General features: G+C 47.8%; 1 protein-coding gene and 1 long non-coding RNA gene across 2 annotated transcripts in view; one reads left to right on the forward strand and one right to left on the reverse strand.

Moving 5' to 3' along the window:
• The window catches only part of LOC144120940 (uncharacterized), a 173891-nt gene that overhangs the window by 140236 nt on the left and 15095 nt on the right, over nt 1-18560 (forward strand). The window lies entirely within an intron of this gene.
• The window catches only part of LOC144120937 (calpain-9-like), a 52951-nt gene that overhangs the window by 34159 nt on the left and 232 nt on the right, over nt 1-18560 (reverse strand). The window contains exons 2-8 of the mRNA XM_077653759.1: nt 15546-15725; nt 12466-12535; nt 12084-12345; nt 6234-6402; nt 6088-6153; nt 3484-3572; nt 2288-2365 (exon numbers count right to left, since the gene is read on the reverse strand). Coding sequence (XP_077509885.1) covers nt 2288-2365; nt 3484-3572; nt 6088-6153; nt 6234-6402; nt 12084-12345; nt 12466-12535; nt 15546-15725 — 914 coding nt within the window. The remainder of the gene's footprint in view (nt 1-2287; nt 2366-3483; nt 3573-6087; nt 6154-6233; nt 6403-12083; nt 12346-12465; nt 12536-15545; nt 15726-18560) is intronic.

Consider the following 18560-nt stretch of genomic DNA (forward strand, 5'->3'; position numbering starts at 1 on the left):
GGGGACGGGAAAGAGCGGAGAACACGCCGCCTTGATGCCCGAAATCATCTCCGCTGCTCGAAGTTTTCGATGCCGGTCATGTATAACTTCGGCGGTCCCAGGAATCTACCCCGTTCGCTTACTTTGGGGAATGTTCCCGCCATGCGCATTACCGCTTTTTACCGGCGCCCTGTAAGCAAAAAACGTAAGGTAACACCGCTGTGCACTTGGCCGACGTAAGAGGTCTCGGACGCACCTGATTTCTTTTGTGCTTGCCCGTCTGTTAACTGGCGCAGGTTTGCCACGTGTTGTTACTGATTTCGAGGCACCCAACATTGCATGTGAGGGACCAAAGCTCTGTCGACATAAAGAGCAGCGATGCATTTTAGGAAAATAAATTTCGAACATAATTACTGCTTCGAAATAACTGCCCCAAAGAAATTCATTACATTACGGATTACTGCGAAAAGAAACCAAAGACTGTAGTTTGATTACAGTAATTTAATTACTGCCATGTGCGCTCTACTTACCCTCGCCGTACCCTTCTCCTTCGCGTTCCTCCTCGCGTTGTCTTAGCCGTAGCTCTACCACCCAAAACCCACCAAGCGGCCCAGCCTTCAGAGCTGAGCTCTAAGATAACCTTTTTAACATTTAATTCCTAAGATAATAAATTGCCCAAGTTTACTCAGGCATTCGATTGACCTTTTCGCCTTCCCACAATCCTGTAAATCAACAAATAGCAATGTTGTCAATCAAGCCCATACTATTCGATTAGCAATGCCAAGTATTAAGAAAGGTTTTGAGCGTCCCTTTATCGTTCTTTATGCTGTATAAAGTAACAAAAACGGAGAACTGGCAATATTTCACTTGTCTCATGATGCGCGCGAGGAAATGTTGAAGCGGCCACACCCGAGTTGCACTGAAGACGCTCCCCTCTGTTTACAAGTGTCCTCACTTGTGTCGGTTGTGCCAGCGACACCGATAGGTAAAGCGTCACCCTTGTCCGGCGTGTCGCGAAGGTACATTACCTGGTGCGGCTGCCGTTAAAAATTCCGCTCTGATTAGGAGCAACGTGAAAGTTTCGGGGTGTATTGTTTTTATGAACCTCGCCTTAGTTATTCTCAGCAGCCGCATGCTTCAACAACCGCATCACACGGTTTGCTCGTATTTTTTTTTCGCTCAAGTAGTTGTCAAGTATTATCGTGTCACAGAAAAGCACAAGAGCCCATATTTCATTAACATTAATTTTATTGTTATTTAGATGGCGCTGTTACTTTTCTAGCCATTTTCTGGCGTACCTCAAGGGGTTCCATTTTTCTTGGTAATTTCCTCTCTTGGGGTAATTTCTCCTGTCGTGACAATTCCACAGCGTCGTTTTTTAAGTATTGAGATGACTTCCATTGACACCGCTATCCAGGCGGATGTGAACATTCGTGATTTGCCACAAAGGACAACACAAATGCGAACACAAAACGACGAAAACAACGCGGTGTGAGACGATAAACTGCAAATAATGGCTCTGCTTTTTTTCACCTAACGAAAGCAGTCAGCGCATGCTGGAACAGAGAATGAACCGTGTAGCGTCCAGAACCTGTTATCACAATTTATTGCTTTACGCGTTTGAATGGTCCGATTCTCGAAGGGAAATGCGATAGCATCAATAGCATCTGCACCAAACGCCTTAAGCTCAAGGGGCACAGGTGGAAGGGCGCACGCACACACACACACACGCACACGCACACACACGCACACGCACGCACGCACGCACGCACACGCGCGTGTGCGTGCGTGTGTGTGTGTGTGTGTGTGTGTGTGTGTGTGTGTGTGTGTGTGTGTGTGTGTGTGTGTGTGTGTGTGTGTGTGTGTGTGTGTGTGTGTGTGTGTGTGTGTGTGTGTGTGTGTGTGTGTGTGTGTGTGTGTGTGTGTGTGTGTGTGTGTGTGTGTGTGTGTGTGTGTGTGTGTGTGTGTGTTTCATACATGTGTGTGCGCGCGCGCGCACACACACACAAGTATGAAAGTTCTCCACACCCTTTCTTCTTCTTCGGTGCGTAGAAGTACCAGCGATAGTATTTGTATCCATTCAAAAGCCCGGCCACGTGATCACCTATGAATTATTCTTTGGCGCCCCCTCCCTGATGCAACATTAGGGATCTCACAACGATACTTACATGGCTCAGACCTACAAGGATCACACGAAAACGCAGGGTATAGCCTCTTAGACGCTCGACAGGCTGACACGTATCGTATCTTCATCGGCACATAACGTCAAAGCAAGAGTGTTCGGTTTCCACATACTGCAGTGACTCACCAAAACTCTCCGTCGTCTCTGACTACGAGTCCCAACTCTTGGCGTGTTTGCTCGCTGATCTTGTTCCATTCTTCACAGCTGCAACAGAAAGAACCGAACACTAGAGTCGCGTCAGAAGTGAAAATGACATTGTTCGGAGGTCAAGGTGGGACATCACTGACTACAGTGGTAGAAGATAACTCTGCCTTTGAAATGCTCGTGAGTCAATGTTCTTAGTTCTCGGCTTTAACGTGCGTTTGACGCCAACCCCGTCATATAAGTAGTGTAATGATGTCTTGTGACGCACGAAAGAAAGGATTCTTTTAAGCCCAGACGCTCTTAATTAGTGGCAGCGTTGCTTAGGCGCCGTCCTATTGCCACAAGCTTCGATAGGTGGGCCAAAACAAAGTTATTGATGATGGAGCACACGCGAAACGGCGCATTACTAATAGAAAATTTCCTCCTATCGTTAAACAGCTGCCCCAAATTATGCAAGGCGCAGACGCAAAATTTTGTTTCCCCAACCGCCAACCAACCACGCGCCAGCGGTGAATTTTGTGATTAAAGAAATGAATTAATTTGCTGCCCGGTAACTAGTAAGTTGGAATATGGAGAAATTAGAAATTAAGGTCTGAATGCAGACAGTTGCAAGAACGATGAATACGTGGTAGCCCGAACGTCGAAGAAACGAAAATTCATTACCGAACTATAAGGCAACTCCGTCATTAAAGAGACTGGAAAGGCTTTGAAATTTCACATAAAAAAAACTGTCATAAGCCATCGACTCATCGACTGGATGCGGCAAAATGTTTTTCTACATGACAAAACGCGATACAATTTGATAGCGACGAATTCAAGCTACCAAACCATCTTGCTGAAGTGGTAATCCTTCACGATTTCAAAGCTGGCCAGTGTTTACTTGTCCGACCAAGCTCCGCTTCATTCAGTATCTCCATTCAGAATGGGTGACAACTATAGGCGGAAATCGGAATCGGAAAAGCCGTACGAGGATCCGGAAAAAAGACAGTGGCGCTCTCCAAAGATTGGTGGTACTTAAATAAAAAGCGTCAGCAACAATAGAGGGTCTTTAACCGCCACAAGCCACAAACTCGGTGTGACGAGAGTCACTACCCCATTTGACCGCGACAAATTCGCGCTACCAAACCGCCTCGCTGTTATGACAATCCTTCACAATACCAGCGCAGGTCAGTTCTTACTTGTCCGACCAAGATCCTGTCCATTCCGCATATCCCCAGGGGTTCCTTAGGCGAATGAGGTCCACTTCCTCGTCACCTTCCATTGACACCTGAAGCAATAGAAACAACAAGAAATATCAAGCACAGAGAGCCCAGCTTTGCTGTCACTGTTCTCGTTTTTGAACGCTTCATCTGTGTTCAAAATGTTTTTTTTAATGACAGACATTATCACTTTGCCGTATTTCTCATAACGGCCGCGTTTATTTGGCATAGGCACATACATGAGGTACTCACATATTCGAATATGCATAAGCATTGTTTTGTTGATGTCGAATTTACGACACTCGTGAGTCCTGAGCCAGTGTGCTATCCTGTCGACGTATTACATTTTTAATTCGGTCGTAAACCGGCGCCTTGCATGCTCTGTTCGGCATTGCGGCTTGTGTTTTGCTTACCAAAACTAAACGCAGAATACAAGATTACGATTCTACGCAAGTGCAAGATTACTATTCCGCAAGTGCGCTTTTCCACATAACTATGTTAAGAAAAGATGGCTGACTTCTCCATAAAGAAACTGCGTGGGCTACAGGACAGGCGCTAAGGGTGTGGATAGAATGTGTGAAACGTATTCTGGAAGAATCAAACAAAACCTGTCCTTCTTGCTTTTTTTCAGCTGGAAACGCATTTTCAGCCATCTTGTCTTGGGCAACATATTTATGCGGGAAAGCGCACTTGCGGAATTAGGAATCTCTTTTATTGACTCCTTAAGCGCCGCTACAGAACCTTAATATGTGGAAGCAATAAATTAATAAATAAGTAAATAAATAAATAAATAAATGGCATAAATGCTAGGAGTATTATCGACGCCACAATGGCCGCCATTTTGTGTCTGCGAGACTGTGGAGCACTACGAAATGTAACCAGGGTGTATAAAGGAACTACCGCCTCCTGCTCCAGCCTGAACGGCTGAAGCTACGCACTGGACAAAAACACGACGTCCGTGACGTCCCCTAAATACCCCCTAAATTCCGCTAGAAATTTTCCGGCAATGGAGCGGAAGCTGCGGAGCTGAAAAACTTTCTTTTTTCCTATGCACCGGAGTATAGTCCCCGTTTACAGGTCCTAATTTCCTCTTAAACACAGTATATTGTCAACAATCGTCATTGAAGGCATATTTCTAACACAACTGCCAACTTCAAACTCTGCAGTTTTAAGTAATAAACAGATTTATTGACTACAATAAATTAACTATGTACGTCTCTTTACAAACCTGAGGCGGACTCGTAAACTGCGCCTTATGGGGATGACATGAAAACGTAAACTTGTTAATGCCCATAAAAGAGGAATTCATCCTTCTCTGCATTGCATTCATAGATTGCAGGGCGTCTGCATACCTCTCCGGACGCAGTGGCCCAGCGGTCAAGCGATGCAGCACTGCCCAGGCAGGTGGCTGTTTCAAAACTGCCACCGATGTTGGTAGTCCCGAGCAGCCTTTCGCGACTAGTGATTAATTTGACTGCCACCTGCCAAGGTGGGCAGTTTGTTCACAGTCCTGTGGGCAGGTTTTGATCACGTCACAAGGTCACGTGACCTAGGCGGCCTGTGGGCCACCTGCTTTTCTCACATAGCAACGCCACCGACTCCAGGGTTGCCACTGTGCCACGGAGGAAGACTACATAGGAGTGGAAACTCCCCCGTCTGCAGCGAGCAGAAAAGGTCACAAGCCCGCGGCGCCACTATCCTGCTGGCGGCCTGGAAAGAAGCTACTGAAATACAACGTCACGGCGTGCCCGCTGAAGCAAACACCCGTGTCGTCTGCTTGTCGTCTGCTTTGAGCGAGCGCCGGAGCCGCCTGCCCGGGCGCTGCATTTTTTTTCCCCTGCTGCGGCTTCTACGAGGCGGCGCATGGCGCCGCCACTGCATGCGACCCCGTCGGCGCCTACAATTGTGACTTTATCTGGTCGTCTGCGCTCGCTCGCGCTGACGGGAGTTTCACCTCCTATATAGCCCTGCTCCGTGCACTGAGCGGAGCACTTATGCTGTCGGATTAAAAGCTACCATAGATGGTGCTAAATGCACCAGCGGTGTAGTGAAGTTATCGTGCAGAAAGTGACGGGCAGGCAGCCTGGTGCGCACTCCTGCAGCCGCATTATTTGACGGAGTGAAACAGTTACGCACGCTCAGCCCCTGTAGCCTTCCCTGCATTGCCATAAAACGCTGTCGAAGAGTACAGAATCACTGAAAACGTAAAAAAAAAACCTGACTGTACGATGAAAGGAGAACTGCAACAGAGCAAATCGTTTCGAAACTGCCTGTTTATTGATTCTTTATATGTGAACATTTTTTTTTGTTATGCATCCCTCAGTAAAGGTATCTCAGCGAAATGATCGATTGCTCTGCATAAAAGAATGGTAGGAATTACTTCCTACACCAGTAATAACTAAAGGTTTGCATTTTTTAGCGTTCTCAAACCCAACCTCTGATTTTTAGGTAATGAGAATAAAAGCATAAGAAAAGGAAATACACGGTAAAATAAGATTTTTGTTTTACGACTTTTTTTTGAGGAGCAGTGCACAATTGTTACAGGCACTGTGCATCCATGAGATCCCCTGAAAGCTCGCTTACCTTCTTAGCGCTGGTGACGCTATACACGTGCAAACCTTTAAGGCCCTTGTCTGTCTTGTTCTTGTCCTGCAAAGTTTGCGAAGGAAGTTTCAGGTTCATTGCAGCTCTGGAGACAGCGCGGTTCAAACTGCTAAAATTCAGCTCACCATGATGACACAAGACACGAGAGAATTCCTGTCCAGCGACCTTTGGAGGATCCCAAAGAAATCCTTAAACTCACTCGTCACAGTGAGCTGTTCGGTCAGTCCCCCAGTCAGTGTGGCGAAAGCCTCAACCGCAAAGCCTCCTTTAAGAGCAGCGTAGCCTCCATGGAGCCTGTGAAAATAGGATAATTTGATTGATTGGTTGACTTACTGACAGACTAATTGAATAATTGATTGATTGATTGACTGACTGGTTCATCGATCGATCGATCGATTGATTGAGTCTATTAGTGTACATGTTCAACATTCTCGGACAAACATTTTGAAAGTTGAAAAATTACAAGGTACTGTTATCGAAGTTGTGAATTGAAGGTAATGGTCCATTCTTCTGATCTGTAGCAAAATATTTCGCTGAAAGTGTTTCCATCTATCGCTCCAAACAGTTAAGGCTGACACAGAAAACCGATGGGGAACGCCTTTGACGATAGCAAAAACGTTAATAGCAAAAAAATATATGTAAGTCTGCTGTCGGGTGATCTGCGGTTATAATGGTTGCTATAGCTAAGTTTTACATTATATTAAAAAAAAACGGTTTCCCGCTCAAAAATGCTTTTGTTTAGAATTGTTCGGCATGATTTTTTTGTAGATCAGCCTAGTGACCGCAGTGCGGAAAAACAAAGTTATAGCCCACAATACTAAAATGCAGGAACATTAAGATAAGTGGCAGGCATGCAACGCTTACACAGCAAATACGAATGTACCGAAATTGTGGTTTCAGAGCAACTTATACTACTTCAATTTCCAAGCTCTGGACATTTATTATCACTGGGAAATGATGTCGGTTCATCTATTGATTTGATCACTCAATTTTATTCCCATCCTTAACCGTTTTTTTTATGTTGATGAAAAATCTATTTTGAACGCTAGTTTCGTTTGTCTTAAGCTTCATCGAATCTGGTTCGGGTAGATGCATTCATTTTATAATGGGATTCGAAATAAAAGTCGTTATTCATCAATGGCAAAAATTATTGAATGTTATTACGTTCGAGTGATATTTGAATGAGCGTTCAAAACTAGTTGAGACATCAATTTGAAACGAGTGGTGTGTCTCCTCCCACGATAAACAATCGAAGCAAGCAGTGGAAAATAAAAATATGGAGACAGTCGAAGAAAGCGTAATTTTCACGTTTTATTACCAATCTAGTAACCGCGGGAAAAATTACAAAGCCTTAGCTTCTATATCATAGGCACCATCACGAGATTCGCTTCATGTTTTTATGAGCATGAAACTCGGAGTTTGTAATCGCTGGAGCCCCTTCTATTAAACGAGCCGTTTTGTTATCGGAATGCGTACCAACAATTCTATGTTTACTTTTGTGCCGGTATTGTCGCGATTCGTAAAATCTGCCATATTCGTTGATTGGCGGCCACAGTTCGATGGAGGCGAAATGCTAGAGGCCCGTGTACTGTGTGATGTCAGTGCCCTGCAAAGAACCTTAGGTGGTCGAAATTATCCGGACCCTTCCATTACCAACCAACCAACCAACCAACCAACCAACCAACCGACCGACCGACCGACCGACCGACCGACCGACCGACCGACCGACCGACCGACCGACCGACCGACCGACCGACCGACCGACCGACCGACCGACCGACCGACCGACCGACCGACCGACCGACCGACCGACCGACCGACCGACCGACCGACCGACCGACCGACCGACCGACCGACCGACCGACCGACCGACCGACCGACCGACCGACCGACCGACAACCAACCAACCAACCAACCAACCAACCAACCAACATTTCTCAAGTTACGGCTTGTCTTTCGTCTTTCCGTGACACAGGTTGCACGCGTATAGGGTCTGTACAATTAAATAATCCTTCTAATGTAAAACTTGGAGGTTGCACTGAAGACTGAGCCAAGATACAAACCTCAAACACGTCATGCAAGTTACTTTTCGCAATAGTGGGCTCAAATTTTCCAAAAACCACGTGCAGTACGGGGCACGGCGGTGCGGCCGCGGCTTGCTTCGTATCATCGCAAGGAAGGCAACAAGGCTTCACCTTAGCCGTTTGCTCGGCAGTTTTCGACTGTGCTTTGTGCTGCGGCGATGTGAAGTGTGGTGCGTTTAGTCATCATCATCATCAGCCTGGCTACACACACTGCGGGGCAAAGGCCTCCCCCGTGTCTCTCCAATTAGCCTTATCCTTTGCCAGCTGTGGCCACCCTATCCCCGCAAACTTCTTAATATCCTCCGCCCACCTACCTTTCTGCCGCCCCCGACTACGCTTGCTTTCTCTTGGAATCCACTCCGTCACCCCTAAGGACCAGCGTTTATCTTGCCTTCGCATTTTATTCCTTGCCCAAGCTCATTTCTTCCTCTTGATTTCGACTAGGGTGTCATTAACCAGCGTTTGTTCCCTCACCCACTCTTCCCGCTTCCTGTCTCTCAACGTTACACCTATCATTTGTCTTTCCATAGCTCGCTGCGTTTTCCTTAACTTATGCTGAACCCTTTTCGTTAGCCTCCACGTTTCTGCTCCGTAGGCGAGATCATAATGAAGCCGGTGGAGTCGCGTATTTGTGTCAAGCTCATTACATGACGTGATGAGGTCATAATTGGTCGGTCCCATATAGCAAACACTTGACGCGTATTGCTTGGAAAGCTGGTGGGAGCATCCCTGCTCGGAATACATTAACAGCGTGATTTGCTTAAAAGGCATGAAAGCCTGTGTTCGACTCGATGGAAGTTGTCACCTTGAAAAGCAGCGCTGAACAGACGAGGACAGAGACGAGGCGACAAGGACGGGCGCTGAACTGACAACAAATTTTATTGAAGTGATTCACATTTATAAACGTGGTGCAGCTACCGTTCGCGCATGCTCAGGAAAGTCAGCTCTTTTGGTGAAAGGGCGATAGAGGCTGGGCTGACGCAGCCCTCTCCCAGGCTATATATCTGATTTGATTCAGCTATTTCTCTAGTCATACGTACACTGCTCTTTCTGATTATGGAGGTGTCACCGAGTGCAGGAGTACAATCTAGGCAAGTGATACAGTGACTTGCGAGGAAGCCTTCAAAATCTTTTCCCTCGCGTGCATTTCAGCGCTGCTTTTCAAGAAAACTATGTACCAACACGCCCAACTCGCCGCATTAACGAAGTTGTCACCGTTTACAAGAGTGGTGCCGCAAGGTAGCCTCGTTCGAACCGTCATGGGGTGCACGCTACGGCGGCATGTGTTTCTCGCAACGAGTCCGTGGTCTTGTCGTCGCCGGCGGGCCGATGGGGGGAGGCGGGAATTTATATAGGGTCTGCCATCTTGTCCTCTACCCTAATAGCGCTAACTATTACGGCCACTCTCGTGGAGCCCAACCATCGTCCCCTGCTCAGCTTGAGCGGATTCTGCAGCGACCCATCAACCTGTCCCCGCCGTGCTACTCAACTCCGCGGCGGGCACGACCAGCGCCCCGAGAAGCGCTCGGGTTACTTCCCGCTCCTCTTGGTGTTGGCGCGCTGCGCTGTGCGCCTGCTACGCTACGGCCATCACCACTCGTCCTGGGAGCTGGTTGGACCTGGGAAGGACTATAATCAGTTCGCGCCCCTCTCCGTTTCGCATGTACTATCGCGCTCAATACGAGTTGCAACGCGCCGTCGTCGACCGGAGCTGGCTCCCTCGTCTACATCCTCCAACAATCACTCGGAATTCTGGGAATAACTGCCATTCCAGGAAACGACCACACTCCCTATCAGGAAACAGCTTGGTATAACTGAAATGCATTCTATTTGACTGCGGTACTCTACTGCATCCCAACTACCATCGATAAGGTCGTTATATATTTCCTGTTATTAGCCCAATTAAGAAATCAAGGCGAAATATTTGAAACTGAATTCAATTTCTTGCAAGCAAATTCTGTGAACACGTTTTACTATAGTGAAATGTGTTCACGGAATTTGCTTGCATGATTTTAAATTCAGTTTCAAATATTTCGTCTTGTTTTTAATTTGGCCAATAAGAGTAAATATATAATGAACTTATCGATGGTAGTTGGGATGCAGCAGAGTACCGCAGTCAAATAGAATGCATTTCAGTTATACCAAGCTGTTTCCTGAGAGGGAGTGTGGTCGTTTCCTGGAATGGCAGTTCTTTCCAGAATTCCGAGCGATTGTTGGAGGATGTAGACGAGGGAGCCAGCTACGGTCGATGACGCCACGTTGCTTGCAAGTCATTTTGAGCGCGATAGTAGATCAGGGCGCCCACTTTATGTGTTACCGGACCTTTTCAAGCATCTCCTTGGGTATTCCGAGAGCGGCGGCGATCAAGGCTTGGGATGGCTGTTGCATCCAGCCATATCCACAGTGATTGTTTTTAGCTCTAGAGATGGAAATGAGTTCTCTTGGGGCGGCAGTATGTGCAGACGTGTCTACCGGCCTGGGTACTTCGGATGCCACAAGCTCCTGTCGCTACAGCTACGTGCTAGTGGATAATCCCTGCGCCGTGGCTAACGAACGCAGGGTCGCCCTGGCCGTGGCGTGGTGTCCAGTGCTGCCGTCCTGCGCGGACCTACCAACCTGTATTATGACGCCTGATATTTTCGGCGACATCTCCGTCCTTTTTTGCTCATTCTCATCAGTCAGCAGTCCACGCCAACATCTTCGGTGGACGCGATATCTTCTTTCCATGCATGACCGCCTACCCACACTAGACGTACTATCTCTCTCCTATCATCTAACTCCCATCCCACGGCGCAATGTCGTTGCGGTGGCTCGGGTAGGCACAGTTATAGTGCTGCGGAACTCCTAGTTCTTCCTCCATCCCCATTCCCCTGAGCGTCCGAAATGGGTTACTGTGCCGTGTGGCTCTAAGGTGGACTGTAGTTACTGTACAGTTCAACATGTGCACTGTAATAAAACTATTGGCACACTACCACTCCAGGTCCTTCCAAAAGGCTCCCAGTCTGTGGCAGGTTCAAGAAAAGCTCCGGCGAGAGCAGAGGACGCACAAAACATTCCTTCCTGAGTAAGCAAAATGACCTCCCATAGTTTCCTGATTCAGGTCTCCCAGAAATTTATACTCCCTTAGGGCATGAAAAACATTCCCTCAGCAGCCCGCACCTGATCCATGAAAAGGATAAATATTCTCACTGCGCCCGAAAGAAAACCCCTTCGGGCGACAATCAATTCTTCATTCCCTTCTGAAGGAATAACGTGAACTGCTATCAGGGAATGCGCAAGAGGACAAGTGATTTTATGATCATCTGGACATCTTTTTGGATCGTTCTGTAGGGGCACGATAGGGGAGTTCAGACCAGCTGTTTACGGCTATGCTTCACCGAAGCTCATACAGTAGATCTGTACCTTACTGCAAAAGAGCATAGAGGATTCATCCTTATGTGTCATCAGTATTATGAGGGAGTAAAAGGAAATGGACGCTGTTCAACACAGAAGGCAATCCAAGAAGCGCTCCACACTTTGCGCCTGCCATTTACTCGCGTAAGAGGTACTTCGCATCGCGGATCAGAACAAAACATATAAAGCAATGAGGTGCTTTCGTGCTTCACTGCTAGAACTTGCATTCCCTCGAGGTACACGCATAACGCAACGCGATTTTTATTTATGATATTTTTCCTTACACCGAGCCAGAGCAGGGTTTCTAGTAGAATCTGTTTACCCCTACTCCACGCCTGGCAAGTAAAAACCCAGCCACAAAGCTCATTTGGAAAACACCAAAACAGCGGCACACTTCTGCGGAGAATGCCGCGTTTCAGCGCCACGTTAATACACCATTTGAGTGAAACTGAATGCTGAGCTCCATAATGTTCAGTCCCTATAGCGGCATCTGCTCACTTGGCGTAGGCCTTCTCGAGTAGCGCGCTCCAGAACTCTCCTGCGGTGCTGGAGGTCATGAAGACCAGGCGGCCATTTTCCTCCCGCACCGGAAGACGATCATCGACGGGCACGTCGATCCACCTGTTGAACCTCCAAAGGCGGAAGTGGAAGATGCCTGCGTACTCTCCTTCCTGGAAGCTCTGTCTCGGGGGCACAACATTCTCCAGCAGCCTCGGGTGCATCGTTAGAGTGGCGATGGCAGCAGCCGCCCAGCAGTTTCCTGGAATTTCACCGATTAGGGTTAAGGATGTCGCTAATAACTATGGCCTTTGTCACTCCGAAACGGTTGCGGTGAAAGCGAACTGCGGGTACGCTAAAGGACAGTTTGCAATGTACTCACCCAGCGATCCTTGAGCGACGTCAAAACGACTGAAGCCTTCCGTCATGAACTCCGGGTTGTCGATGATTTCCTGCCAGTACGATGAAACAATTCGTGAATGTTACTAAGCCCGCGCAGAGCTTACGGTAAAGCACCTTCAGTGAAAAGGTAATGCCCTTTTGAAAAGTTCCCAGTTGTTCTCATCCTGCATACATTTTGAGTGGTTAAAATGTTATGCAAGCGGCAATGCATGTGCCATGAGCAAGCCTGATCGCTTGGGAATTTTCGAACAGGATTTTATGAGTGCGCAGTACCACAAACATGAAACATCCAACGCCAACGGAGACATGCAGCCAAGGACTAAGAACAAGAAAAGATACATGGTGCTTTCCATTGTCTCTATAGCGCTCTGTCCTTCACTGTGTCTCCGGTCATGCTGTGTGGGTTCACGATACTTCCCAATAAACGAGCCTGCCAAACCGCCTTAAGCCACAAGGATTTCCTCGATTATGACTTTGGGCTATTTTGGGCCATTTGGGCTATTTTGCAGCGTGCTGACTGAAACTGGAGTATAATCGTTTCATCCCACCATCCCAGACGCACACCCACATACATTTACTTAGTTACCTTGGCGCGAATACTTGATGTTGAAGTTGAGCGCCACTTGTGTGGTCTTTAGCCAAAGATGGCCAACAAAAGACGTCGAACAGAGAGGATGAATGTACCCTATACTCCGTTTCATACATCAGGTGCAACGCTGTCAAAGCTATAGCGCCCTTGTTTGCGCTGTTTTCGTATGCGATCAAAAAGTAGTGCGTTGCTTGTGGTGAGCAAAAACCAGCAAATGCTTTGCTTGCGGGCTTATTACATGATACATTCGTCTCGATCTTCAGTAAATGCGCTTTTATTGCTGACGACAAGCTGTCGCTTATCGTCCGTAGATAACTCGTCCACAGAATATGCGCGGCGCAACATCTCTCCCTTTATTTTTTCGCGCGGACTACTTCCGTACCTTTAAACGCGTTGCACCTCATGCATATGCAACGAGGTGCAATTTCCGCTATACAGTTAATGGGTCATACGTATTTAGAAGGTGAAATTTAGCGCTTACCGCACTATGCATCGGTGCGAGTTTTAGAGTAATTTCTTTCACATTGCCGAATGTCGGATAAAATTTTCAACGCTTATTCTGTAATGAGGTTTTCTCGTGACGGCGCTATAGGCAAACATATATTTTTCGCGCCTGGCTGCTGCCCGCTATGTGCTGTGTATAGATCATGTAATAAAAAAAACATTTTTTTTCTGCGATAATTGAGCCCTGCGCATTATGCACTGAGTGAGGACTGTACAGCGAAAATTTCGGTATCTGCACTTCGAAAACCGAGAAACATATCAAGCCTAATGTTGCATGAAAACCTGACAATGAACACTCAAATTTTGATGTGCATGATTCTTCATTGTGACCGTTGAACGGAACACATGCACAATTTCTTGCCCTTCTTAAACAAAAACAAAAAAACTATCCACTGCTCTTTCCCGCAACGATATTTTTTCTCATCACTCCAGTTATCTCTAGTTGCTACGAACACGGCTACGGCTATGGCTAGTGCCCCCCCCCCCCCCCCCCACGCATTTGGTACCAAAAGCAAGGAGGATAAAACAACGGAAATAAGGGGAATCGTGACCGCATGCAGCCGGCCTCCACAGGCCAAGCTCTCATCAAGGTGTTCTGTTTCCTTTTTCGCCTTCCCGGCTTGCCAAAGTCGGCCCCACGTAAAAGCTAGGACTCGGCCCTGGCCGGTAAAGTCCGTCACGAGTCGACAAGTCGGGCCGATTTCATTTTATTTTTTTTTTTTCACAACAAGGCTTGAAAACTGCCACTCGATAGTCCTTACTGGCTTCCTTTGTTTATTTTTTTTTTTACTCTGGTGGCACTCACCCAATCAGCACCGTCGGTGCGCTGACCCTCACCAGCACCGCAACGTAAATATGTATAACGCATGAAATTCTTGGCGAACGGAACTTTTCTTTTCATGCTCTGTTTATTATATTAGGGAATAAGAATAAAACAGGACGATTCCATGAACGAAAACATGCTTGCTATCCCAACGCCTTTCTTCAGTACAGGATGTTTCAACCGACTGCCGCTTGCTGGCCGCTCCTAACTTCGGACCGTAATATATCCCGTGGTGATCTCCCACCCCCCTCCCATTTCCTCCTCCATTCACATAACGTGCTGCTTTGCACATGCGTGGTTCGCTCGTTGTCGGCGTATACCTAAAGCGCATCTTTTAATCTCTGTTCCTGTTAGCGTCGCCTTTTTCGGAGTGATCTTGAAAAGATACAGGGACTGGAACATCCTGGGCGTTTTCCTTTTTAGTGTGGAAGCACTATTCCGATGGGTAAACTCCTTGCAAGATCTTGCGATGTTTGTGGGTATGCGCCGAGTAAAATGAATAAGCAAAAATAAATCAAGTAAACAACAACGGCTGGGTTCCGACCCGACGCGGCGCGAACAGATCAGCTTCGCTGTCCGCTGCGCGAGAGAGCACGAGGCTATCGCCGGAGCCGAACACGCCTCGTCTTAAACTTCAACTCTCTCTCTCGCTGTGCATTGCACTCATCGCCTTGTTCGTCAACTGGTACTACTATCAAGCCAGTATTCGCGCTTTGAGCTATGCGGCGGTAGTGATAGAGAGATGTGCGCTGCACGCCAACACGCTGCTGCAGAAACGCGGCGACACTGGAGCCTGCCGGCGAACACTGGGTAAGTTGGCACTGCCGATGAAAAAGTTAAAGACGCGCATAACTGGATCCTTGGGTCAGAGGACACCTCAGACCCTCTTTTCACGTGTACGTGGCAGTGGTGTCCACCTGCAAAAACTATGCTTTCGCACTGTACTTCGGGCTTAGCAATGCTAAACCGTCAGTCATTTTTTTTAATCGTGCTTCCGACGTTCGCTTTGAAGAAGTCGACCTGTTTTTGCTACTGTTACGCTAGGTGTGGTGGTGCAAGCCATCGGCGCGCTTATTTGCAAGCTTCTCATTTTTCGAGAAAAAAAAAAACGAAACAAGGAAGTCATTGTCTCACGGGTTCTTACCCAAGGCCTTTTCCACACAACACTGAACGGGGGATCTTCGGCGCCAAATGCGCTGTCATCAGTGCAGGGGAACTCTGGATCTTCGAAGAGGTTCCCCCTGTTCAAACAATGCTGCAGCAATGAGTCGTAGTCTTGAAGCTCGCCGTTTTCCCTCTCGGTTCCTGAAAAGCGTTCGCCGAACTGCGCACCAGGGCGCATATGTTAATAACGAACTCTTAAGCTAAGCGATATAATAATCTATTCAGTAGAAGAAAAATCTCATTTAACAGCAACGATAGAGCTATGCCACGAACGCAAAAAAAGATTATGAGCATTACGCAGTTTTGAAAGCGTTGAATTTCGGATTCCAAGTGGAGACTAAAACAACTACGGCAATTTGGACCTGCAACACTGCTTGCTGGGCAGGCAGTGGGATGCTGTCGCTAAGTGTAGCAATTGCAGGTAATATCGTGTCGCTAGGGCCTTGCAAGGCTGCTCCATAGGATGCAATTGACGCACCAGACTTTTACGCGGAATAGAGGTGACGTAGGAGTCGCGTCCTCTGTTTAGACAAGAAAGAAATGCTCTGTTTACAGCCGCAGACGTCAGCAACTAACTTGCTGTCAGTCAGATCAGTGTACGTTTAGGCAGCCTGTGTCTGCGCATCAAAAACAGATCAACCGCGACTCGCTGGCTGCCCCAAAGTGCTGTAAAGGTCAGCCGACTCTGAAATTCTGCTGCTGGGATGGCCGACGTCCAAGCGGCCACTCGCAGAATTGTTCGAGGACTGCAGTTCCGACCATTGCCTGCGGGTTCCTGGGGTGCGCCACGTGCAGCCTGCCAGTATACACCCCTCGTCCCATATTTTGCTGGGCGGTGACGACGTGCATTTCCTTTGCACTGCTCCACGCATGCCAGCAATCCCCACGCTGCTTTTAAACATACAAGTTTTTCTCTTTTTCCAGCATGAGAGCGCTTCTGGAGAAAATGTGGGCACAGGTTGGCCTCGAGGTGTTGTGGGCATTGATGTGGACGAAGCTGTCCCTGTTCGCAAGTCACACCAACTAGCCCAAGTGCCGCCTTTCTGAGATTGTGAACGATTTATCATTGTGTTCGAGGCAGTACGGAAATTAAAGGAGCAAAAATCCTACTGCATGGCGAAGCTAACCGCAAAGTCGGCTGGGCGACAGTAGTGGAGGTGAGGGAGATATAGAGAGCACCTGCCGACCCTCCTTCCAATACAAAAATTACGGAAGACACTTTGTCGAGACTAAAGATTGAAACGGCGGAAGCCTGACACCATTGACAATGGCGATTTGCATGCGACGTATACGCTCAGCCTCTCTTGAGCGCCGCTTGCGGTCAGCGGCTGCCGCACGTCTCGAGTTAAGAGACACTGGTGTGGCGAAATGAAGCATCCTTCCCACACGATACTGCAAAGTAAACTGCCACCACACCACCCCCAAGCAAGCGGTCGCCACGCGCGCCCCACAACAGTGACGTCAGGTCACACAGCACCCAATCGGGAGGCCACCTCAAACACCTGACGACAGCGACGTCAGGGCGCACCGTCGAACACACGGCCGCCACGCGTGCCGATGTGATGAGTCATCCCGCGTGGTGCCGAACCACACTGACACCCGCACTTGACGACAGGGACGTCACGCACGCGAGCCAATCAGGAGGCGCACACATGCGCCTAGCGACAGTGACGTCACGACACAGAAGAGACCAATCGGCAGGCCGGAAAGCTCTGGCAATTGCTGCTAACGGCAGATGACCTTGAAAATGAGCCATTGAAGGCTTAAGCCTTCATATTTAGCAAATGTGATGTTTCGGCTGATCTGGTACATTTCTACTAACACGGCGACAAGGACCCGGCGAAAGGCAAGAATCAGAGCAGAGCACTGCCAACTAATGTGCTGCTACTCAGGTCGGCTCTGATGTCGATAAGCAATAAATGCTTCCAACACATAGAATTGTTTCTATGGAAGGTGTTCGAGCGCAGATCAACTTCTCATTGATATCTCCCCTCTTTCATCAACTTCTAAAACCATTCCTTGTTTTTTCACTATGGCGGTGAGTCACTGGGCATACGAACTCTTCAATATCTGCTCCTCTATTGCACGAGCCTTTCAGGCCGTGTTGCACTTCCTCTTTTGCGCCTTTCTTATCTTGTGTTGCGAAGTAATGCGATCGCCTCTTAAAGACCTGCAATTGATGAAGTAGCCTACGTCAATCTAGCCAGCACTTCGGCCTCGTGTCCTGGTGGTGCTGGGTATATGTCGGTACCTTTGGTATTAAACAAGAAGATTTTGTGTGTTGGACTTAGTGCGGTTGTCTGAGGTTTTCTTTCAGCATTCCCGCCCCGACGCGGGGGCGTTAACTGTACGGTCGGGTAGTGTGGCTATTGTTACAACCATGGAAGACCAATGCATTGTATGTCTGAGAACGAGAGTTATTTTCCACTGATGTGCAACGAGCCACACTTCATGTTCCTGAAGATAAGCCGATGGGAAGTATATTTTAGACAAAGGCTATTCATCACGAGGGTATTGGAACCGTTTCTCCTAAAGCATGAGAAGAGAGCACGTGGTCAATTGGAATGGCGGGAAACTGTGTATAACGCCGGTATCGCGAGCAGCGCTTCGCGTACGCATTGGATCGCTAGCCATTTGTCCTGAGAACGTGTGCTTGGGCCCTGCTCCTAGCCAATAAAAAAAAAAAAACTAAGCTTGCACACCTTGGGTGACTCCAGCAGCTTCGCGTTAGATGAGCACAATTTCGCATCCTCGCCAAATGACGTTTTCTTAACACTTTCCGTACATCCAGCACTGACACACCTCAGCGTAAATTATTTATAAAAATCTGAACGCGAGTAGTTACGCAAATGAGACCAAAAAAAATTGAAGAAACGAATAAATGTAGCAGCATTAAATCAGTGAAGCGGCTTGATAATGGAGGATTTTCACACGTACACACAATAAAAAAGGGGCAAACAATAAGCCTCGAAGTCCGGTAGAAACTAAGAATATT

This window comes from Amblyomma americanum, chromosome 2 (assembly GCF_052857255.1).
Source record: "Amblyomma americanum isolate KBUSLIRL-KWMA chromosome 2, ASM5285725v1, whole genome shotgun sequence".
Lineage (NCBI taxonomy): Eukaryota > Metazoa > Arthropoda > Arachnida > Ixodida > Ixodidae > Amblyomma > Amblyomma americanum.